Below are 25,962 nucleotides of genomic sequence, written 5' to 3' on the forward strand. Positions count from 1 at the left end.
GAGGCTTTTTCCATTCAAATGCACTTATATTGCATATATATGAACATATGTAATAAAAGTCACTTAATATTGATATGCGAACGGAACGTGTAACAAATATTTATCACTCTGTCATATACAATTAAGATATTTAATGGTAAATACTAAAACATTATTCTAATTACGTCCCGGAAAGCCTTGACAAATTTCTTCAATAAAATACGGAAAGTCGGTCTTCGGAATGTTCTATAAGCTAATTAATTGTAACTTATAATCATGATTTAATTTATGAAACTACCTGAATCTCAGCAAAAGTTATAAGAAATCATCTCGCATACATTAGCAAAAACCGTATTAATGATCCTGGTGCATTCTCGCACGAAGATGTGACGCGCGCGTGTCCAGCGGGTACAAAAATTCACGTATAAATCACCAGTCCCTTTATCGATGCTACTGATGCATGCGCGTGGCACCGAGAATACATCAAGCATGCATGTTCTGGAATTAAAAAACCGTGAGGAGCTTCTACTGCCGTTCTGCGAAAATACGCACCATCCCTTTCGCAAGTTGTCACGGATTCTATAGGAATCTACATTGAGAAAAAATGCCAAAGTTTTTTTCAGCAAGTAAAATATAAAATAAAAAATGGCGTAAAAGCTTTTCAAAGCTATTTATTTCTTAAATGCTATATAAATCGTGTTCATAAAAATAATTATTTGTATAAAAAGGATAATTATATACATGAAATATAATTCAGCAAGTATAAAATTATAGCGAGTAAAAGTTTTACGATCTTTTTCGAGTAAACTGTAATCGAAATATTGTAAATATCCCAAGAATTAGAAAAGAATTAGTAATCAAAGGAGTCTTCAATTGAGGGGAAAGGCGCAGTGGATACGTAAAGGATCGTCAATCGCGATCGATGATTTATAATAACCCAGTGCGCAAACAAGGCAAGCGTAGAACATAAATTCTGCAAACAGTATACGCCGATCGCCTGGGAGCCTAGCGTTATTCCGCTTGACCGTGACCTTGGGTCGCAATAATCGCGGCCGAGGGTTACGTGTCGCGGCGCACGTGGAAAACGGTCTTTCGTCCGTTATGCGAAATCGTAAATTTCTCTTCGCTCTCTGTTGGAGAGGATATGTTTATGTGCCTGCCCCCCCGTTGCGGAGTGCCACTTGTATGGCATACGCGGGCGTCTCTCGTTTTGAAAACAATTTTTCAAGCGACACTGCGTTCAGGCGGCGTAAATCGGTATTTAAACATCGAGTTCACATCCCCGCTTCTTTTCGTGACTCTCATCGGACGTAATGGCGTATAATACGTGGATTTATCGTGTAACGGCGATTTCGTAACTTATTACACGTGAATACATCACGCTACGTATTAAAGAACGGACTGATCGGGGTAACAACATATGTTTCAAAACCTCACCTTGGAAATACATGTGACCTCATATATTTATTGGAAAGATAACAAGGTATAATATTCACCGATAAAATCTTCATTAATCTTAAAACTGAATGGAAGAGCTATAACCCGTCAGTTATTTACGGCGATTAAAAGGGAAAAAATGGTAAAAAATCAACAGAATATTTACATTTTATCATTGATCGGACTCGGAGATTGTCTCTTGTTAACGCTACGGGCGATGTACCTTTATTTTGCATTGATTTTTGCTGACCGGCATACGTACTTAATTAAGCGAAAGATGCTACTGCATTGATTTCCGTCACTTCCGGTCCCGGTTAAATCCGCGTGTCTTACAAGTAGGATTGGTTCTTAAACCGCTCATTATCCAATTACCTTGGACCTTTGTAACGGAGCGCGGGCGCGTTAATTAAAAGAGACTGCCTCGGTCGACGTTGCGAATTAAAAAACGGCTCGGACATCCCGTAGTGTCGTCAGTACAGTTTTGTTCATATTGCTACTTCGCTCCCTCAGGGCATCTTAATTAGCGGAGCGCGTGGAAGGCAGAATTCTCGAGATTGTTTCAACATTGTTAATCCATATATGCTTTAATGTTAGCAATTACTGAAGCAGAAAGCAATTACTTGCAGAAAGAAATTGCTAAATCTACGAAATCCGATATGTCAGCGGGAGAATATCAGATTTAGTGTAATAGCTTGTTTATGACATAAAGTAATTTTTATGTAAGTTGTGTGATGTTTTTCTTATTAATTCCCATAAAGAATCCGGAATAATGAACGTAACGCGAATCGGCTTCGGAAAATGCATTTACGTCGAAACGAGATTCCAGATAAAAGACATTTCGTATACGCCGAGGATCGCCTGTGTGTATCTTCCACGGTGTCGCATCATAGTGGCGCGTGTCTGTGCGCGGATTGTGCTAGGATTACATTTGTAACCGTGGTATTAGACGAGACGGCCGTCCATAAGAACCTTTTTTAACTGGACGCTATTCGCCTTGGCCGAATGATTCTCTCGTGAGCGCCGTAACGTGGTTAACTTTTCGTATATTTGCAGATAAATTATTGCATCTTAAATTTGCAATTTTTAGATGCATCCGCCTACATAGCACCACCGCACACGATGTGCCCATATGAGACGAGAGTCGAAAAATACGTTTGTATTTGAAAGATACACAGAAACAAAAGCTGTTCGGCTTATAGAATTTTATATAAAAAGACTCAAAATAATTCTAGCATGTTTTTAATTTTTTCAAGTTTAATTTTTTGTAGTTTTATAACCTTTCTTCGTTCTTATACTGCAAATTAATTTTCTAGTAAAATAGGCACCGTTTCAAAGTATTTCAAAAGCATACTTTTACTATCTATCATATATTCTCAAAATTGAATTTGCCTATAGTTGTTTGCTTACAACAAATTTCTTAATTCATTATTCTATAGCAATGTCTATATCATATCATTTTATGTATAATGTAGACATCGTTTTATCTTTAATTTATTCAATTATCATCAATTTTAAATGTGACACGTTAGATCCGTTTTTAAGTCAAACCACGAATTTAGTGAATTAATTATTTAATTACGTATAAACGTATACAAGCCTATGTGTTCCGAATTGTATTTTATGCACCCATAAATCTCGCTTTATCGCACTGGATTTTTCAGTGACAGGCAGCTACTGAAAAGAATCGCGTCTACACGCGCCTGGCATTTCAGATGCATCGCGAAATGTGCGTTCGAAACGCTACACTTCCATATCGTAAAAAACATTCGCGCGAACAAACCAGTTGCCAAGAACCGGATCACTTTGCGATCGGCGGTCCCGTAATTGTCATACGGTCGTGAGCGTTAATTAATTGAATCATTGAGGCGCTGCCTCATCGTTCGTCGGCTCGCCGATAATTAATACACTTATGCGGAATATCTCTCGCTTTAAGCTCGACCATGTGCAATCACGTAATTTGTGATAGGACCTTTAATTCGCCAAAAAAAGAAACAAAAAATCAATACAGGCGAGAAGAAAGATGTAAATAATCTCGAATGATTAATTAAAGCTGCTCCGTGAATAACGAGCGCATTACGATCGAGTACTGGTTATTAATTAAATCCTAATTAAATACGCAAAGAAGCTTTGTATATTATTGGGAAGTTACTCCATCTGAAAATTCGACATTGATTTAAAAAAGTATATTTTAAGTCAATTTATCTCAAAGGAATAAAAATCTATACGAACATCTGCATCTATTATCTCTTTAATTCGCGAAAGAGCCAATATATCATTAATGATGTCGTCTCTCGAGAGACACCAGTAGTGTCTCTAGCCAATTCTTTACTACAGTCTGCTAATGATTTTATGCATGGCGAATAGAAAATTAAACATGGTACTCGTACAAGCCACGACATATGTGTACATTTGTACGATCTCCATTTTATGAATTCTTTTGATGTCGCGAAGGAACATAGTCTTATTTGAGAACTCATTCTACGTCTGTTTTATCAATATGTATTGAATTGAAAACTTCAAAACAATTTGAGATATAAACCTATCCAACATAAAGAATATGTATATTAATAAATATGTATAAACCTGTATAAATAATTCAACTTCCGATAACCCTTCTCTTACTCATAAAAAATTATCTAATATGACTTGCAAATTAGTTACCTAATTATAAGTAATTTATTCATTCGTCAGATTAATTTAATTCAGATTTGATACATTCCGCCATCCGATTATAGGTATCAATTGGGTTCACTTTAACGTTGTGTTGATACTTATATAAATACCATAAAATTTATTTTCTTTCTCTCTCTCTCTCTCTCTCTCTCTATCTCTCTCTCGTCTATAAAATGTACGGCTCACGAAATTTTTGCGTTGGTCTCATCTTACGTTGCATTACGTAAGAAAAGAGGCGCATGATCGCTCGCAGGGACCGCGATAAGTTAACATTCCGCGCTTGCATAACGAAAGTAGCATTCGCCCGCGACGGCGACGTTTTATTGTGTATTTACATGTATACCACCAGGTATACTCGATGTAAGTATAGCGGGCACGGGGCTAGATAACGACGTTATCCTTGACTCCAGCCACGTACACCAGCCGACACGTTGCACGCGCCGTGTGTGAATGCCACTCTGCATATGAAGGTACACGCGTTGAGATTTTACGAAAGCCAACCGACACTACAGATCTCATTGCTAATGAAATAACAAGAGTATAATTATTTAATTGCATTGCATTATCTTCGTCATCTTAAATCTCACTGTATTTCACAGGGGTCCAACGAGATCACGTTTAAATTGTATCCATTCATTTTTAAGAAACGTTTTATTATCCGACCGTAGAACCTCGTAAAGTCGAGATACTTTAAGTAGCAATAGTCGTTCGTGACGGACGATAGCAGGAAAGCTCTGGCCTGTACCACCGGATCCGTCGCCGTCGACTACGCCCCCGTAAAAGCGCGTTATCGACCTCTCGGGGTCCGATCGCTCGTAAAATAGCAATACGCGGGGGCTTACCAGCAGGAGAAGCACCGTGCTCGTGGTGATCGCGTCGACCGATATGCCGCACGCCATTTCTCGCGCTCTCGAACGAGGGGGTTGCTCGCTCTCCTTTACCAGACCATCCTGGACGCGTCGTCAGCTCGCAGCTCGCAGCTCCCCGGGTTTGCGCCACCCGCGGGGACTCCTCGGGAGTCGGAGGCCTGATGTTCACTACTACACGTCACACAAAAGAAGAAGAAGAAGAAGAAAAGAAAGAGGAGGATCACCAATTACGTCCGCCCTTAAATCGAACTGTCCTTCTCTCCGCGACTCGCGACTCCCGACGAGAGGACCCACGCTCGCTCGGAAATTTCCCCGATAGCCCGTGGTAATCGACGATTATTGACTAACGATTTAACGACATGCCAAGCTATCTCTCTCGCGGACGGAGGGTCCGATCGGAGGTCGGATTACGGTCGATCACACTCGCTCTCGATCGCTGCTCCCCGCGCTGTTGGCCTTTCGCCTCTCTCGGACGTCGATTACCGTCGATCGCTCGCCCGATCGCCGATCTCGTAACGGGGACGTGAAGGACGTGCTTGCTGCCGAGGACGACGTGGATCGGCGCGGATGGCCCGTGGCTAGTCCGACACGTCGTCGTGTAAAAGGTGACGATTACACGCGGTCCTAACCGTAGCACAGGGCTCGGGCAACTGACAGCGGGTCAGAGCCGCGGCACACGGCGCCACGCCGCTCTCACAGCTGATCTGAGAGAACCGATCGCCTCTATCAGCGCTCCCCTCCTTCCTTCCTTCGCGAGGGGGCCCGCTCTTACCCTCTCTCTAACGCGCGATTCTTAATCTCCGCGCCGCGCCGTATCGCGCCGCGCCGCGCCGCGTCGCGACGCTCCCTCCGACACGTCCCAATTCATCCCGATTGACTCCGATCTCGGATTATGTTAATGTTCGAATACCTGGGGGCCACGAATAGAGCAGAAGAATGTTAAGGATACATATATTATCGCTCGAAATTAGAGGGGTTTCCGACAATATATCTTAATAGGATATGTATCTTTATTAGAAATTAAGAATGAATTTTTCCTAAAGCGAGGAATTTTGAGTCGCCACTTTGTTGACGGAATTCTTAACTCTGCTATTTCTAAAATACAAAACAACAGAGACAAGACTACGAACCGCATTGAAAAATATCCCTGTGGAATCCCTTTGAACTCGAAGTTGCTAAACATGCAAATTAGCAGAATTAATTGTGTCACTCTTAATGAACTTGCTCTGGTAATGCCTAATAATTAATTTTTTCTACTGACACGAAACCCTTTAAAATTGCTCCCTATCCTTACAAAACTACGAAGAAGTGCATTTACTGATCGAAAAAACGTTTGTACTCTTTCGCAATTGGGCGTGAGTGAGTCTGTCTGTCACCAGGTTGGTGACAGAATGCAATGATATAATTAATGGTCACGAAACAATTCATAAATATTAATGCAAACCTACGTACGTTACGCTTGCATCCTGGATGTTTGCGGATATTTCGCTGTTGGTTTTACGAGCTTGCAAAAAGAATGGCCTATTAAAGCACGCTAATTAGTCGTGTGGTGCTCGTTACCACAAACTGAAGGTCGTGTAAACCGTCGGTCGCAGACAGGCAACGATCTATAAAATTTCCGCGTTCCCTGGAAATATAGCCCACGTGCCCTTAACGACCGCACCGGCTCTTCTCTTCAGTATTGTTCATATATGATTCCTTTAAATTATAATTAAACTGCGATTTAAGATCTTAATTAACAAGATGTTTAATGCCGCGATTAACAACTTTTGGCACAAAAAGAAAATGATATTAAAACCCATTAAAGTTTCACCTACAAAGAAATACCTCGGAATGCTCACTCGGTGATCACTGGTGTAATATATGAATCTTACGAAATATCTTCATCTCGAAAAAACGTACTAAAATGGGCGGATGAGTGAACCAAACTTTCTATCTTAATCACGCGGTGAAGTAATCGATAATAACGGCTGTAAGTTGTACGAGCGATTTTGCACGGATCATTTTTGGCACTACAACTCGTATGTAACTGCAATTTTTTGATTGTCTGTTTTTGTTTTTATTCCTATATATTTTCAAATATAAGTCACAAACGTGGCATTATGATCAATATTATCAAAGAACTAACTTGTGCGGGAAAACTCTTATGATCCTGCATAAAAATCATTCAAGATTGCAAGTTTACATTTGCATTTCACATCGTTTGTGATATATGTCTCTAACTTATTTATACGTGGTATTAGGTGATGTTACTTGTCAAAATTGATTCTCTCGAGGGAATCCTAAATCTCGAGAATGACAGTCATCGGAAGATGGCCGCTCTTTCGAAATCATCCTACGGGATGGAAAATCAAGAGGCAGGGGGGTCGCGGAACTGATGGTTGCGGGTCCGACGCGGTAAAATTCCCGGAACGGCCATCCGTTCCGGTGTTCCTCCGTTACGATAGAGGATATGATGACGACGATGACTGGCGGGGAGTATAAAGCGTATTTAACGAAATCCTTGTGCAACGGGCGCGGATGAATAACCGACCTTGCGAATGAGCGGGACGACCTTCGTGGTGGCGCGCTCTCACGAAGACAAGGATATATACCGCCTTCTTCAGGTTTTTCCACGCCGGATACGGATCACGAAATATCTTGAACGCGGCTCAAATTACATCGGGCTTTTGGACCGCGTTTACACTCGATCACGCACGGTACGAGCGAACGTAGAACGTATTTCGTTCGGAACGTCGCTCCCGATGATTAACCACGCGCGAATTTATTGGCGCCGTCTCGACGGGCCGCGATTTTATTTTCATTCGGCTACCGTTTGTTTCTACGAAAAAGGAATATTTGAGAGAACATTTTGCATTTCAGAACCCGCACTCAAGACTGCGATTTAATCATTTTTCCTCGAGCTATCGTTAACGAAATATTCGATCAGATAACTTCCCGCGAGTTTGCCATTTCATCAAAATTTGAACAATATTTAAGTTAGCCACATAACTTATCTTATCATTAAAATATACGATTATCTTGTATATACTTACAATATAATACAACATTACATTAATATTTTATAGAGACTCCAAAGTTTTTAAATAAAAAAATATGTTTAGACATTGGTACTCTTAGGAGCAGTAATCTTTTTTCTCACGCTAGGAAAAAAACCAGTATCTTACAAGAAACGGAAAACTTTCTGAAAATCCTAAATTTTTCTTGAATTTGAGCAACTTCTTAAATTAAAAAAACGAGGACAATTGGATTTTTCTAAGATGACGATAGATCATCTCAAACGAGTTTTCTCAGAGTGTGAAATTTCAGTCACTGCTTCTCTTTGAAGTGAGGTATCGATATATATCCTGTCGGGGGTATCGATGCGCTTTTTGTGACGCATGGCATATCTCGCGAAGATCATTGCGCCGCCAGAGAGATCGAGGATGCTTCGGGGATCGCATGCGGCGCATACGGTATATACCGCACGCGCGGGCCGCTAAATTTTCCCTTTATCTGCATTATTCGCGTGCCTATACCATTCGAGGCCGGTGCATTTACTCGCGCGGGGCCTTCGTAGGAATCCAAGCGACGTAGCGGCCGGGTCTTATATCGGAGGTCAGCCGCGACCTAGGAATATCCATGCGCGCATTGTTCCCGCGCGAGCGTCGGCATTGTTTCGCGATTTCGCCGGCGAAAGGTCAAGATACGGGAGGACGGAGGATCCATATCTCGCGCCCGGAGAAGCAAGAGGGGTTTCTAAAGTGTTCGGCAAAAATCGCGGCGGCTGGGTGCTTCGGATACCATCGCGACAAGGGATTTTTAACCGTACGCGATGAATTATTACAAACGTATAAAACAACTCACGAGCAATCTGTCTGTTGTAAAATTTAGAAAAAAAAGAAAGCGATTTAAAAAATTGAACAAAAAATTAAAATTTAATAATGTTATAACACAAGTAAATATAATGTAGCAAATATAAATATAAAAATAAAAGACAATATGAATATAATAGTGAATAAATAAAATCTCAAGAAATATTTTATTTAATTGATGTGTAGGAGGGCCGGTGAAGAGAGAGGTGGATAAAGAATAACAAACGTCTCTTCCTGCTTAAACATGCGGCGCGGTATCGTCGCGAAAAGTTTGAACAAGGACCGTCAGTCTCGCCTACGGTCCAGTTCCACGTTGTAAAAACTCGTATTTATTCTCGGCGCATTCCTCGCGTCCGTGCGGACAATGTAATTGCATTCCGCAGCGACTACAATGTATCTGTAAGTCACTCGGGGCTCGCTCTCTCACGGAGATCGGGAAAAATATTGATCTCCGCGAAAGAAGATTCGTTTAACGACAAAGTCCGGGGTTTTGATTCCCACGAGATTCGTAAACATTGCGTTCGACTGTGTGTGACGCTATCCTGACATATAACGCCAGTTTTACATTATATACATTCCTCGGATTTCTTCGGTTATAGTCCCATAAAAATGGTTGCTTTCGTTGTCGAAATAAATGTCTTACTAGCCGACGCTTAGGAAAATTACGTAAATTTAATAGTCTACTTTAATACCAATCGATTACGTGCTACTGGATTCATAATTGACAAAAACAACGATTATTCTATGATTTATCTCCTATTTCACAATTTAAAAATAAAATGCAAAAAAAATATGTGTAATACTAAATTAGGCATAAATAAATGTGAAAAAACAAATTTGTCAGATTCGATTTGTATTTTGTGCAACTTTTAAGGATCCTGTCATGCGATTCTTTCTACCTGTATGTATGCCTATGTAAAAAAAAATACATATGCTTTCGAGGCAATCTATTGCGCATTCGTATTCGCGAGGTATGCATCGAGCAAACAAATCTTCGGACAATAATGCGCGCGCGAAGTCGTAAATCTTGTAGCCGGACGATTTAAATCGCGTCTTTATTTGCGACTTTATTTTTGTCCAAACGCGACGCGGATTATTGAATGAAATCCGCTTTAAACAGGATTTGTTTAATATGCATGGGATAATATTTAATAAGCTGGCCATCAGACTATTATTAACGATTGTACTAGTTTCTTAGATATCAAAGAAACAAATATCGAACTTAATAACTGACAATAAGTTCTCTCACGCGGATCCGATTGCTTTCAATCAAATACATAGTGCTCGGAATCATCAATTGCAGAATGACTTGCATATCACCGAGTTTTCATATCACGGGAACCCCACTTTTCCATAAGACGGATTTTATTTCTAGCGCATTATGTCGGGGACGAAAATATGCGGGTCAAGGTATCAGCGACCATTAAATCGATGGGGAATCGAAAGGGGAACGGTAGCAATCTCTAATGGGACCGATTCTCTGGGAAAGCATATTTCTTCATATTATCGAACAGTTTCGATAATTTTCTCTGAATCATTGCGAAGTGGATGATTCCCGGTCCTTGAAATCCGTTCGATTTCGCTCTCGACACGCGACTGAGCATTCAGCGTGTTATCGAAATCGTCGCGATCACAGTCCTCGCGAAAAGATCAGATGATGTGAAACGAATGTCAGTAGATTTCAACAAGATACAGGAATTGGTTACTAACTATACAGTCAAGATGTAAGGATAAAGCAATTAATTAAGTCGTGTATTTATTCACTTTTCTGAAAGTATGCGTCGCAATACGATCCGCTCGATGGTAATGTAATTATAATTATGTAGTCACGAAGAAAAAAAGAACCTTATCATCACATCTTCTTGAGAAATTGATCTTGAATAAGTGTTTCTTGATTTAAACGAAGATTGCATCGAGAAATCTATCAAATTGACCGCTGTCAACCAATGTGCGTGTGTTCAAAGAATGCTTTCTAATCATACACATACTTACAATTAGACGCGCAGGCTTATGTGTGAATTCCGATACACACAAGTGGCTATAGCATGAACGGTAGAAAATATGGTATTGGTATTTCCAACTTCAATGCGAAATATATGTATATATATCTGATGCGAGTGGCCTTGAATAATACAAACATTCAGAGAAACTTTTGCCTCGCGTATCGATATCCTATGATTCAACGGGAAGTAACTTAATTACGCTTGATTTCATCACAAATGGTACACGAAACTGTATGAATCAGTCTGCAATAGTGGTAACTTTTGTGAAACAGCATACCGGATTTTCGATTAACGATTACGTTGCCCTAATTCGACATAGCATCATGACATAGTTTATTCATTAAAATGAAATGCAATTACACGCAAGAAAATCTTGATCGGTACGATTAGTAAAATAATTTTCATCGCTTAAAACAACGAAGTTATTCCCTTAAAGTAAATAAATTACGAGAATAACAAGAGAACTATATAAGAGGCAGAAACCACAATGTGACAGAGAGAAAGACACATGATAGACGGAAGAATCAAAGAAGGAAGATGGTGAATTGAGATCGTGAAGAGAGCACGTTAAAATGTACTGCAAAGTAGAATAACAGTTAAATTTTAAGGATCCAAATGTTTTGTGTTATATTGACCACACTTCTAGTTAATTACTTTTTAGAAACGCTTGAAAAAAAATCGAGTTCTCAACTCTTTTCGTCAAAGACGAATGCGTGCATCCGAAATAATGTTCCTTGCCTTTTTTGCAGTCACCACCTTGTTTCGAGAAGTTGAAACGGGTATCCCTACAAGTGCTATTAGTAACGCGTCGTACTTCGCCGGTCTGTATGAGAAATGGTGACGCATACGGGATGCAGTTGCACATACGAGGTCGGAGCGGCTCCGCCACGGGCTATCTGTAACCATTAAGCGAGCGGGATGCCGGCTTGTTATAAATGGCGGTGCATTCTTGAAATTAATCGGCGCGGGGATGCAAGGACCGGATCCCCCTATATGCCGCGCCGGCCGGCGCGGTACCAGCCACGCCGCGCCGGTCGGTCCCGCGACACTTTGTTATGTTTTCGTAGATCCCCACGTAAGACGGTAGCGGGTCCAGGTCTCAGGACCGGAGATTGACATTAAGATTGGCGCTCAGCGCTCAAACGAATAGCCGTATCATCGTAGGACGGGAGCGACGTTGTGTACGAGCTCGTGCGTATGTGTTGAGGGTCAAGAATAGATACATTCGTAGCAAAAGTCTTGCGAGTAAATAGCTTCAAGCAAATAGACCATGAAAGTGTTTATCAAAACGTATGAATCTCGCCAGCAATTCGGTAACTGCGTGATGCGATGAAAAGCAAACCTGGTCTTTAGTACCTATTGAGAATTGAATTACCGATTACTAAAGTAAAAAGTTAAATATATTCTTAGCTCTTTTCATTATCTGTCATTTTATTCATTATAAACTCGATTTTATAAAACAATTACAATTTATTCGAAAAACTTATCAATTTAAGGCAAAGTATTAATAAGTAGATATTAATCAAGCTTAATCAATACTATTGTACTTTCTATTGTCTGCAATTTTAAATTTTATCAATCTTTTTGCATTAAAACAAATCATTATTTTAAAAAATTTTAAATATAAATAAAAAAGTGCAGCCTGCTCTAAGCTCATACATAAAAAAAAATTCTTTTTCTGCTGCTTCTCGTCGATGTATTCGGAAGAATCCGTAAGTATATCGGTGACGGCTTTCAGAATGCAGAGATCCGTATTAAGATCAAGAGCGAGTTTGTAATGGACACGGTTAACGTCATTCGCATCATGAAGGCATTTCATCGGGAACATACTTGCACGAGCAGTTAATAAAATCGACGAGTAAGTACGTCGAGAAGGTGGCAGGATGCTCACGATGGCCTTGTCGTTTCGGTAAACATCCGATGATAAATGGGAATGAGTTCGTTAAATCGCAACGAGCGGATTGGGCTGGGCCGAGCAAGGCCGCTCTAAATGGAGACGCCTTCTTCAAATCGATCTGCAACGCGCATAAAAAAGCGAAGTCTGACTTCCGCGATACTTCGAATTATATATTATGTATTTTTGTACAGTGCTACAGCGTGTAAGATGGTAGCAATCCGGTTGGGATTCGACTAGATCGATATTAAGATTACAACCGGGCGATAATAACGAACACGGATCACTACATTCGGAAATAATAAAATAATATTTAGGTTGTAATACATTCATATAGAGTGTCTCTAAACTCTGCGTTGATCTCAACTCGATTGTGTCGACTGTTACGATAATTTGACGACACTATTATGTAAGTGTGCAGCAATCATTTAGTAAGAGAGATACTGGATCGAAAAATTTACATACATATATTTATAACATAACAGATACACATTTTCTATCTCATAGTTCCACACACTCACGCTCACAATCAGTAAAAAATCGTTACTAAACGCGCTGGAAGATAAGACAAAACAACGTATCCCTTTAATTAGTTTAGTACAACTGACGCCGATTAAGTTTGGGATTTGTTGCGCGAACGCCCTTCTGGAAAACGATACTTTTTGTAGAGAAACAAAGAGTAAGAGGAAACACGCCGGCATGGCATGGAGACCAGTGATGAGGAGAAATTTGAATCTACCGTCGTGAGTGACACCAACTTTCACGTGGCGCCGGATTTTTGTCCCCTCACGTATCCCGTCCCTCTATAAATAGTGCCGACATTCGGACGAGAATGTCGGGGGTGGATCAGGCCAAGTGTCGATAAACCTTCCTCCACTCCTCTGATCCTTTTAACATTCGCGATTAGGTCCGTTGAAGCTCCACCTCCGGCCTGGAAGAACAACCACCGCGCGTTCTAACGTACGATGGCCCCTGACGACTAAAATAGAATTCGCGTGGAATTCCGCGGGATTCCAATGTGCATTCCGACCAAAATTCTGGGACTTGGGACCCTGGACGCTTTCCATATATCTTGTGTGATCATATCGCGGCTTTACGTGGAAATCGCAGCGATAGAATTAAATATATAACACACACTTTTAGCATATCTTCTTTTATATTATATATAGAGTAACATACAACACAATATATTCTCTGTTATCACAAATTCGATTGATAACAGAGATGATCAGCTATAAAGAATCATTAAAGTTACAAGCAAGTTTTTTATTTCAATACAAAACACAAAACTGAATGGAATAAGGATTAATAAAGATTCAAGTTACGCACAAAAAGAATCATAACGTGCTTTTATTACATTGATTATTATGACTAGAGGTAAGAAAGAAAAGATAGGAAATTGTAATTGTATCCAAATTCGTAAATATTCGCACTTGTTCAAACTTGTCATCAATGATTGACGCAACGCGATGTTCATTACACGCGGACATATAAATCTCTATATGTCCGAATGATGAATATCTTTTACGCAAATTCCGACAACTTGATTAATTAGACGATTATTCGATCATAAGCTCGTTTTGCCTGTCGACAACTATACATCAGCCTCGATGAATACCCCTTTTATTATTTCTCATTGCTCTCCTCCACTCTTTCGTTACGAGGGATTGATGGACATCGTGTGACATGCAATATAACACACCGTTGGACGTCCTCCATATCGTTCTCTGCAGATATAATCAAGAAGATAACATGTTTTAAAACAAGTCTGACATAAAGCAATAAAAAATATATTACGTATAATATTTCGTAAGTATTCAATTTATCTTTCTCGACATTTGTCGAATCGGATAATCTCACTATATTTTCACATAATATAATTAATAAACAAAATTTATAAATTTACTGCACACTTTAATTTGCGGACGCCAGGTACTTTGACTTATCGGAATTTATCGCTTAATTGCATCGTCCTTTTGGCTACTGTGTATACACATTTCAAGTAACGTTCTCGATTACTGATCTTCAAAACCGATTCGCATCGTTATCGCGATCGTGGATCGACGCGTCTTGAAACGTCAGCTTGTTTTCTGACCGCAGATGTTTACACACCTAGCACGGGAATTAATATGCTAAGCTATGATATCGAAAGATTGTCACGACGTAGCCGGTCCAATTTCTGTGACGGGGCGTTGTTCCGCATAATTCGGACGGTCCATTGCGAGAGGCGCGCGGATCTGCATTTTTCGCAAGGTCAACCGGTACTTATACCCCGATACGATGCGGGAGAGACGACCTGAGCAGCGGGTCGAATTTCTGTCGGACCAACGGCGAATGATTTTTCAACGTTGTGAAGAAATCTGAAACACGGCGACAATCGATTTGCATAATGCAACTCCCTTATAGGAAAGATTAAATTCGCCATCCCTTTTCGTGCTCTTCGCTATCGTGACAGTAAAGTATTACATACACAAGAGATAGAAGAATGGCCCATCGTTACCATGTTAATCCTGCATAAAATATTCTCTAACGAATTTGAAGCAAAGATTTTTTTATTAAAAAAAATAGTTTGTTTTTTGAATATATTTTTATATTCTAAAATCTGTGAAATTAATCAAGTCAAGATATTAAGTTAATTGAGTTTTAAGTGCACTCAGAAAAATACACTCTTGCACGATGTAACAGCGTAAAGTGAAGATGTATTATGACATTGTCCTAATTGCGATTGTTCGCAATTGTTCACGCGTGAACCATGCTTCCTCTCGTCATTAATCTTGTTTGGCATTAATCATCACGTCGTTATCCATTCTTATGAATAATGTTCCCCCGTCTTCATTATGCTTCACGTTGTGCATTGAACAACGAGATGGTTGTCTTTAACGTATAATAATGCATATCACGGTAAAGGACATACCGAATAAGAATTAAATTGGACGAGCTCGATTTGCATAGCGCGATCAGCGAGAACGGGCTTACGTTCGTTCCCATATGCAAGTGGAATGAGAAAATGTTGGCGAAAAATATACATTTAACGACCTATATCTCTCTCTCTCTCTCTCTACGTTGTACGACACTCGATTACATGAACCCATTTATATCGTAGCAAATTAAGAATGACGCGTCGGTGGATTGCCTTGATTTCTCGTTTACGAGTGATAGATGAGGGAACTTTGTGAAACAAAATCAATGTCAGCCAGATAATCTGAAAATTTAATCAACGTTGAGTTTCTCAACGATCATATCAATCTTTATCACAATCTTTATGGCTGCGAAAAATACAACAGAAGAAAATCGAGTAAGATATCTCGAGATAAGCAGTTTTGTATCTAAAAAATGCCGCCTAAAACACTTTCAATTAAATTAACTGGTGATTTTGGAGTGGCATAGAGACGCGACGATAGTCGCATATCTTCTTTAATTGCGCAAAAGTGATATTTATTGGCGGTAGGAGAATTATATTATAATAAAAACTGTCGTTAAGAAAGATCGTAAAGCTGATCAAGAGATAATACAATCTGAAGATAAAGTATACTTCAAATACGATAGCAACGACCACCTATGGAGAAAACAGCCGTGAGCAGAAAGCGGTAGCGTGCGGCAATTAATTAGCATAATCTACAGTCGAATATATTGCAACTATGTGCGATCGTTCAGGCGAAGAAAAGCTACATGGCGCCAGTTGTCTCGTTGTGCCTTTTGCGAATTCAAAAGAATTAGCGAGCGATCGAGACGAACCATTCGATGTCCCGTCGAGACGAGTTCGAAGTCAACCGATCATTGCAGGATCAAAATTAATAAAGATAAAAATATTCGATTATTTGCCACGCGCATCGCATTACTTCGTGAAAAGAATTCAAGCGCGTTAACATATACTTACAAAGAATAAAATTCGAGTAGGAGAGCGAAAAAGAAAAGGCAATCGATGGAAAGAGAAATCTATAATTTAAATGCGGATTTAATCTGGAACGCCCCGCGGCAACGACGTGTATTCGAGTCGTCAATGCATGAACTTAATAGCGCGCTTGAAATTATCGGCACGAATCTTCACAGAATGCTCGATAAAATATTTTCGTAAGTGGTCCAACGAGAGAGAGAACTGTCGTTAATAGTGCGTATTTCTTGATTATCGCATGCGGGCTAGGGCTAAGGAACCTCGGCGATCATGTTTAAATTTGTTAAAGTCGTCTATCGACTTTCGTATGATAATTTCGGAATTTTTGTTGCACTCGTTGTTTGTCCTGTCGAGGACAAATTTTGCACGCGCCATAATCGTAATTTCGGTGCTTCATGATGCCGTAACGGCCTGTCAATGTGCACCGAGCGCCGATTCAACGGGATCTTATTCGAATACATGAAAACGATGCGAATGTACTTACACTTTGCACTTTAACGTTGCTTTTATTATGCCCGGCGAAAAACGACTGATAAGATACTTACGTGTCATCGGCTATTCTCGGAAATAGTTTCGTACGTGATTCACAGTGATTTTGCGTTAAGCAACTACTGATTCACAAAGTGAGCCAAAAGAATCGTCCTTCGCGGTCGCACGTCACATATTCTTCGGGTTCCGGCATCGCGACGTGTCGCTGACCGACTTAATAACCGACTAATTGACACGCGGGCAGCAACTGGAATCATAAACGGTCTGATTTATCAGCAACGAGAAGTTCGTAAAGCGTTATTTACGATCGGCACACCCGTATGCGAGTTCGAAATGACCGCGGCGCGAGCAGATTGATAAGAGCCGCGTTGTTCGACCCGCGTCTTCCTTTCCTTTTCCTGACGGAAAACATCTTGATATAGCGACTTAGCCCATCGCACGATCGATCGGGACGTCTTTTTCGGACGACTAACCGTCGCTAATTGGCGGCCTGGTACGCGCGCGGATCGTCTGATATATTATCTATATATTATCAGCGTCGCACTCGTGAAGAGTCGTTTATTCACGGCATAGTAGGACAGGGCGCATTCAATTGCAGGTGCAACTTAATTACAAAACGGAATACGGCGCGGGACGAGCAATAATTGGCTCTCGATGATGATGTATCGGGACGAAATAATTTGAATAAAGTCGAACCGGTCGCGCCGGAACCCGCGCGGCGCGGCGCTCCCAATGCCGTGATTCATCCTTGATTCGAGAGTATCTCGAGCCGATGATAATTGTAGCCCCGGTTAGCATTATCTGCGGCATGAGGACCTTGAGGATAGCCCCCTTCGACAGACGGAAATTTTCATTATTTACGCTCGCGCTGCTGTAAATTACACCGCGGTGGCAGCGCGGAGCTACGCCGCAGATGGCCGCCGATGATACAGGAATAAATGGCACCTGACTCGTTACTGGGAAATCATGCAACTGGCACACGGCTACAATGTTAATCGAATCGTTGTACTATACGACGTCGACCCGGCAGTTAATTACGACGCCGAACGTCGTCCCGCTAACTGTCCCCGTAACTGTTGCGGGATCAAAACTCCCGCAATAAAATCAAGTCTGGACCACCGTTTTTTTTTCTCGATTCGCTGTACCTGAAAAATATATACATACATATATAATATATATTATTATATATGGGATTGTAATCATATCTATAGAAATCATGCTCGAAGATTTCTGACTCTTGAGTTATTGAACATTAACTCCGATGTTAACGGCGAGAAAATATGTTTTGCGCGACTCTGTCAGCAATAGCTTAAACTTTTCGTTATCTTCATTGTCAATTTGAAAATGTACAGAATATAATGTAGTGCAATCATTCGCATGTAATCGCTGTATATTTGTTTCACGATAACATCTTTAAAAAAACTTGACAGCAGCTTATTATCGCGGTTTGTGTCTCTCCTCGATATTGTAAATTACATTAAGCCTGAAATATTGGAACGTGAAACGCGAGATACGAGAACAAGGGAACAAGAGAGTAGTTATAACGAATTACGAACGAGAGAAAAGAAGGTAATGGTTTAACAGCTGGTTTTTCCTTTGCGGCGATAATTCGCGAGTAGAAGGGCAACAAGAAAGTCAAGCGTCTTCGACGGGAATATTCATTGTCGGATCATTTTTTCCCTTCGGTCACTTCGACCGACACCTCCTCTTTCTTTCTCTTTCGAACGAGATGCGGTCCCAAACTGCATACTCGCTTAAGTTTTTAATATGACGACATTCTGACACTTATTGCGATGGCAGGATAACAGGCATGCGTGAGATACATGTAGCGAGACTTACGATAATAAAATAAACGGAATGGCGCGTAGAGGGAGAGGAAGAGGGAATGATTACCTTTTCATTGTACATCAACTTAATCTGTTTTATGTGACGCTTCAATTTCGTATATCATACTTGGGGAGGCGAATGCGTATGTATACATGAAAAATGCGCGGAGCTTCAGAATGAATCAAAATTCGCGAATTAACGAGAAACAATTAATGTACAAGCACGTGTCACTTTTATTATCGCGATCTACATATTTTACGAGGATAGAAAATACGCTGAGAATATGCGTGTCTTTAAATGGAAACTAGTGCTTTGATTTTTAAATCTCAGAAATATATATGTATTGCAAATTTAGCAAGAAATGTTCTTTAACTGTTAAAAATTTCAAAATTAGAAGAAAATTTGGCTATGTTTTACTTACATTTTTATATTTTATTTATGTTTTCCATCATCATCACTATTTCTAAGTTTTTTATACATAGATTTAAAGTCTATTTTCCCTTAACTAAAGATATCAAGATATGTATTAATTTTTTATTTAAAAGATTGAAAGATAAGTCCCGCGGATCAAACCGAGCACTTAAGCCTACCGATTGACTTGCCTCTTGCAGCAAAGTCGAGATGAAAGCTCGAGGTTCGGCGTCAGTCCTGCATTCGCTCGGACGTCGCAGTGTCGATACCTTACGGGCTGATGGTGAACTTCGTACTCTCTTTTCGTCGACCAAGATATACGAAAAATATTCGCGGTTGCATAGGCCGGTATTCATAGCCGGATCTTATTTCAAGATCGTCTTAAGTAATGTCTTAAGATGCTAATATGGTCATTTCATTGGTTGGATGGAGTCTTAAGATTGCCTTTGATCAGACTTAAGACGATCTTAAATATAAGATCTGAATACCGGCCATAGAGTAGTAACGTAAATCTATGCATATCAGGATCCACTGTGACAATCATTTACCTTCCACAATCTTCACACCACATATTATCATCCTATTCGACTAACGCTTAACTCTACATATCTTTTATTAATTTAAATAATATTGATGTGATACTATTACCTAAATAATTTAAAAAATTGCTTTTAAATTGAAAAGATTTCACTGCATTATTTTCTCGCCAATTTTACATTTCATTTCTATAAATAACACTTTATAGAAAAAGATTTTAAAGAACGTTAAGCGTTGTAATCGATACGTGAGAATAATATAAATCTAAAGTACACTTATGCAATATCCGTTATGAAATAATTGTATGCAATCGATGTTACGAGCGGAAAACTCGGTGGAATTAAAATTCGCTTTCGGTCTTGGAACTACCGCAGGTTTTCGCGGAAAGCGGATGTTCATTGTCTTCAACGCCGTGGTCATTCGCGCGGCGAGAGCTATCACGTAAGAATTATACCTACGCAATCACGCAACCACGTTGCATAAAGATATAACGAGTGTGACATGCGATCAATGAGACGGGTAATAAACTCTCTAGTTACGGCTGTCACTCAATTGCAAAGGAATTCCGTCTGCTTTGTTTGTCATTGCTCGAATGTAAATTCCGGAGCACTGTCCTCGCATACTTTCACCGCCACTCTTCTCGAAGAACAGTGCAATTGTAATACTTCCTTACAGCAATCTGTCGTTTTTGAAGAGAAGAAAAATTTCCTGAATGAAGTTTACTTGTTTGCTTTTATTTTTAAATTTAGCTGTTCCGAAAAAGGCCTGTCGTAACAAGCCACAATTTTAAAAAATGTAAAACATTTTAATAGTTAATGTATGATATTTCTAAAAAAATAGGCGAAATAGTTTTTATAAAATTTCGCTCGAAAGTTTAATTTATTTCAGAACGATGTTCGTTTGAATTATTATTCGCATTATTATATGCGAGGGATAATTAGTGGCGCATTAGTATGATCGACGTTATTATTTTCACACTGTACGATTCTCACGGCAGCGAAACGTACGCCGCAAGGTAGTAAAAGCAGTAGGCTTTACTATATTGCGCCGCGATATTCCGCATCACCCTTATTGCTGCCACGTTAAATGTCAAGATGTTCTCTTGTATGATCGGGAAAGTTCTGGGTTAACCTGATGATTCGTATAATTACAAAATCGATGTTCATTGCTTGTACAATTACGCGTCACAAAATCGCTACGGTACTGCGCACCGTTACAGCATACTACAATATTGGAAAAGATATACTTATTCGTTCAATGGTCAAACTTATTTGTTGGTAGATGCCAACAAATGTTAAAAATAATTAATACGCGAAGAACAATTTGTTGTTGCAATTGATAGATGGACATACATAAATCTAAACTTCTACAAAATAATAAGAAATCTAATGTGCTCCAAAAAGAGCATATACCTTCGGATAACAAAAATCTTTATTCTTCCGATACATTATACATGTGCAAATATAATTTTTCATTGGCAAACATTTAACATCACGCCTAATTGCCCCGAATCGAGTAGTCTTAATTAAGACATTTTTGGGATTAATAATTGGTAATTAAAATATTGCTGTATGTGCCACTTGAGTGTCCTATGTCGAAATCACCGGCATTAAAATCTCCATCGTTGAAGTCTCTAACGAGAAATGTATCTTGCGGACACAGACATCCTTGAGATGGAAATACAAGAGGGTTTCGCGCACTGCAAAATTACATCTCTGAAAATCAAGGACGTTTTGAGTGGTCAAGGGCTCCTTTCGATTGACGCCACCTTGTGCTTGCATGTCTGCCAGTCATTTAAGCAATGTCGAGGTAGAATTACTTATTGTCGATTGCAATATGCATATTATAAGGTGATATGTAATTTCTTAACTGAATTTCTTCAGACTGAGAAATAATAACTAAGTTATTATTTCTAAAATACAATTACTCTCACGTGTATGTTCGACTATTTATGATACAATTATTAACATTAATATGAAAAATTATTTTAATCTTAAAAATAATAAGTATAAAAATAATTTTAATAATAGCTTTTAATAATATCAAAATGTTATTTATACTTGCACGAAAAAAAGTTTTAGAAATATCTACTTACTATAGAGAACAATGAAGAAGTGCAAATAAATAATTTACATTTTTTTTACATTAATTTACATAAGAAGCAAATGATGATAATATTGGAAGAAGAACAGAAAAACTCGTTTAGCTGATATATTCCAACGTATTAACATATTCGAAAGTTTGAAAAGAGTGGACGTAACTCTGAACCATCCCGTGTAGTAATTTAAACCTGCGACTACCGTGACAACTGTACTTATTTATATGCATTTAATATAATCATCGGTTCGTTTATCACTACCAACATTTGTGTATCATGCGTAATACGAAGTTATATTTTTGTCATGAATGAAAATCGGAAGAACCCGAGAGGTGCAACAGAAATTTTCAATCTCTTTGTAAGACGTACTCGCGTGCTGAAGTTAAGGCGGAGGTCGGGCCCATGGGCGGGCCCCGCCGCTCCCGAAGGGGACCTATATAAGTAGACTTGCTCGGCGTATAACGCAAAGCTATAACACAATCACTTGTGCCTCATCACCAACCAGACATGCGTCTTCCCGTGAGTATCGTTACTCCTTTTTCTTCTATCTTTCACCTGTTTCATCCATTCGTAAGTGCTGACATAACAGGAATTATTTTGTTTTCGAAGCTAAATTTAATTCCGGTAATTGGGACATGTACAAATATTTGTATGATAATTGTGTATTAATTAGCGTAAAATATCGAAGTAATTTAGAATTTACAAGAGTGAATATTTTGTATTCCATGAATAAAATTGACTTTACAAGGATTATATTAATTTCAGTGAAAGAGCAATATGTATGAGCGTCTCGCAGTTGTATAAAGTGTGTGTTACATTATTACTATAAATTCTTTTAAAGGCACCTTTCGCAGACAGAAGAATTACAATAATCGTGTTTATAACAGTGGGGTTCCAGGATGGTAGTTATGTTTCAGTGGTTAGCAGTCAGATATTGTCATTACAACCGGCGTTTATTCTTTCTGTGAAGAAAGTATCGACGAGTATCGACGAATGCTAAATTTCACGTAGCTGTTTATATTCATTTTAAAAAATTGGCAGAAAATTACGATAATAGCGCATCTCGTCTTCGCGCCATCTCGTCATCGACTTTCCTCGAATGCGCGCGTACGAGGCCATTGGAAAGTGTTCCGAATACCGACGTTTTTATGCAAATTCGTGTCACCAGGTGCTGTTTCTCTTGTTTTGCCTCGGCCTTGCGGTCGCCCAGCACAATCAACCGTATCCTGTGAATACACCGGTACCTATCTTAAAACAGATAAACAAGTGAGTGCTATATCAGCATTACGTAACCGAATGAAAGCGAAACAACGCAATGAATACCTTTGAATTTCTTTTCTATGTGAAAGTGATTTTATTATAATGCAATTTTCTTTAATTCTTACTCTACAGCTACAGTTTATTTTATTTTTTATAATTTTGACAAATGTGTGTGCGTGTGTATGCGGGTAGACTGACAATTATCGAAATATGGACCGTCAATTTTCGACAGGCACAACGAGGACGGTAGTTACAGTTACGGCTTCGAGGCGGCGGATGGCTCGTACAAGATCGAGTCCAAGAGTCCGACCGGCGAGGTTTACGGTAAGTACGGCTTCGTGGACGACACCGGGAATGTACGCGAGATCGAATACGGCGCGTCCAGGCGCGGCTTCGAGCCGGTCGGTCCTGGGATAAACGTGCCCCCGCCAACCTTGACCGGTAACAGCATTAACGGCAACGAGCCCGAAGACGACGGACAGTACCGCGAGGATCCGTCGATCTATCATACCGATCCGCGTTACACCAACGGGGAACGTTACGAGGACCCATCTAAGTATAAACAGCAACCAATCGCCTACAATCCGCCGCAACAGATTGCACCGGCTGGTTATAACAAACCGAGGTGGGTCGCAATAAACGCACAGACTATCTCGAAAATGTTTTAATTTTAATGCGGTATTCTTTAATAAATTTTAAATGGACTTCTCTATAAGCATCGATATACCGTAATTAATACATAAAAATTTAGAGCGTATCTCAAATTCGAGAGATTAATTATAATAAAGATTAATTATTTCTGCTAAAAATTTGGCAAATGAAACTTACGTAACTTCTCCATTAAGATTCTCGATTTTGCTTTATATGGCTTTTGTATTAAGGTTCTCAATTTTGCTCGACGAAGTATGTCAATTTTCATTCAACCGAATCAATCGAATTAAAATGCATGCGGGAAGATCGGCTCGCCGCGGAGAACGCAAAGCGATAACGAGCGGGCTAAATGTCAAGTGAATCACTCGAAAGTACAGAGATCGTGACTTGCTCAACTTGGCGGGAAATCGGTCGCACCTCCGCGCTTCAACAGGAATGGGAAAGGAATCGGTTAACCCAATTTTTCGAATTTTCAGATATAACCCGCCTGTCAATTATCGGCCGGCAACGGTGAGCCCGCGGTTCCAGCCGGAATATCGACCGCAGTATCGGTCGCAGTACGAATCGCAGTACGAATCGCAAGGTCAGCAGCTGCAATCCGCATATCCTTCGCTCGCGATTTCAGCCAGTCCTCAAGGACATGCCGCGACCAACATCGACGTCAATGCCGGATTGGCATCTTACTCGGTTAATTACAAATGATAAAGAAAGAGGGAGAAAAGAGAGAGAAAGTCGAGCAGCAATCGTATATATTGCATGTGTGTATATATGTTATTTATAGATATTTTAAGATCGTTGCTCTCAACATTTATTTAATTATTGCACGTAAAACTGGTTGGTGTCGCCGTCGGAATATTTTCGATAATACACTGATTTATTGATAATTTAGGGACAAATTGCATCAGCATAGATACTATGATTAGTTCAACACTAGAACTACCAATGGGGTCAAAATAACTTGTTTGACATTTTTTAAATATAATTATTATTTATTTTTAAAACATCACAATTTCTGAAATTTTCTCTGACTTTTATTGAAATATATAATTAGCTTTATAAATTTGTTTTCTCTTCTTTCATTTTGACCCCTTCGGTATATAGAAATAAGTATAGGTTAATCTTCGGTAGTTCTAGTGTTAAATATATTTTAGATTGTATTTGCCTTTTGTCCACACGAGTTTCGAACGAGACAGTATTTTCTACCTCTTGTTCCCCGATGTCTCTTCCGCTTTAGGAGAGTCTACCTCTCTTACTGGAAAATTATATTTCTTCTATGATTTAGTTATTCTCAATTTCTACTTGCACATGTGTCTCCACTTTTTTCATTTCGCAATTACGCGTATTAGAATTAATTTACGTCTTTGTCCGAAAAATCTAAAGTACACTTGCAAAACAATTTAGGATCGACGTTAAAGTCTTATTCATATTTAAGCGCATAATGTATCATATGAAACACAAGAATGTATTATATAATGCTGTGCGAATTAAAACAGGATATAACCACGAGATCAATAGCAGAGATTTAATCTGAAGGACGCGTCCTTCTGGTTTGGATCAATTTATAATGATATTGATCAATACAATTGGACAACCTAATCAATCTACTTGCCAGCAAATTCAAGTTATGTCAAATTTATGCACCGGTAACGGAGATTCCTAAGTCCCTATTTTAATGATTGAAGACGCAATTAACATTTTTCTCCAGCCTACGAAGAACGCCATCGGGCTACATCGGGACACACCCAAGAATTTTATCGTTGTGTAACATCTAAAGACCTAACGATACCTTCGCACTCGGCCTTTCCGAATGCGCGTACAATAAAAATCCGCGTGCATTGCGTTGGATCGAATCCGCCAATCGATTTTTCCTTCGCATTCCACCAATTCTTAATGTTCGACAGTCTATATTTTTTGCACATCATTCATATCGAGAATGGCAATTTATCTTTACATTCGTCATAACAGATGCAGGGAAATACATATCACATTTGTTAATTATAACGGTAAATATACATATAAATAACGTTATGTAATTACGATAGATAATTCCTAAAAGTTTACTTTATTACACTGTCCGCGATGGAAATT

General features: G+C 39.5%; 3 protein-coding genes and 1 long non-coding RNA gene across 5 annotated transcripts in view; 2 read left to right on the forward strand and 2 right to left on the reverse strand.

Moving 5' to 3' along the window:
- Nucleotides 1–5,667, reverse strand: part of LOC139777438 (uncharacterized) — a 42,830-nt gene extending 37,163 nt beyond the window's left edge. The window contains exon 1 of the mRNA XM_071714856.1: nucleotides 4,932–5,667. Within this exon, the coding sequence (XP_071570957.1) occupies nucleotides 4,932–4,988 (57 nt within the window). The 5' untranslated portion in view covers nucleotides 4,989–5,667. The remainder of the gene's footprint in view (nucleotides 1–4,931) is intronic.
- The window catches only part of LOC139777441 (uncharacterized), a 74,516-nt gene that overhangs the window by 18,183 nt on the left and 30,371 nt on the right, over nucleotides 1–25,962 (forward strand). The gene's annotated exons all lie outside the window — the stretch shown is intronic.
- Nucleotides 13,941–17,588, reverse strand: LOC139777436 (uncharacterized). The gene is made up of 3 exons (XR_011719357.1): nucleotides 17,147–17,588; nucleotides 14,822–15,069; nucleotides 13,941–14,436 (listed from the first exon to the last, which is right to left on the reverse strand). It is a non-coding gene; the product is annotated as an uncharacterized lncRNA (long non-coding RNA).
- On the forward strand, nucleotides 22,258–25,382 carry Cpr27 (cuticular protein 27). Of its 2 annotated transcripts, XM_071714855.1 has the most exons (4): nucleotides 22,258–22,482; nucleotides 23,132–23,229; nucleotides 23,456–23,848; nucleotides 24,351–25,382. In XM_071714855.1, exons 1-4 carry the CDS (start codon nucleotides 22,471–22,473, stop codon nucleotides 24,574–24,576), a joined length of 729 nt encoding a protein of 242 aa, XP_071570956.1. In that variant the 5' UTR covers nucleotides 22,258–22,470; the 3' UTR covers nucleotides 24,577–25,382. The 2 variants fall into 2 exon arrangements, with proteins under 2 accessions (XP_071570956.1, XP_071570955.1); XM_071714854.1 differs by lacking the exon at nucleotides 22,258–22,482 and having other exon boundaries at nucleotides 22,495–23,229.

Source organism: Temnothorax nylanderi, unplaced genomic scaffold, assembly GCF_030848795.1.
Source record: "Temnothorax nylanderi isolate EJ_2023f unplaced genomic scaffold, tnyl_v1.0 TNYL_tig0148_pilon, whole genome shotgun sequence".
Classification (NCBI taxonomy): domain Eukaryota; kingdom Metazoa; phylum Arthropoda; class Insecta; order Hymenoptera; family Formicidae; genus Temnothorax; species Temnothorax nylanderi.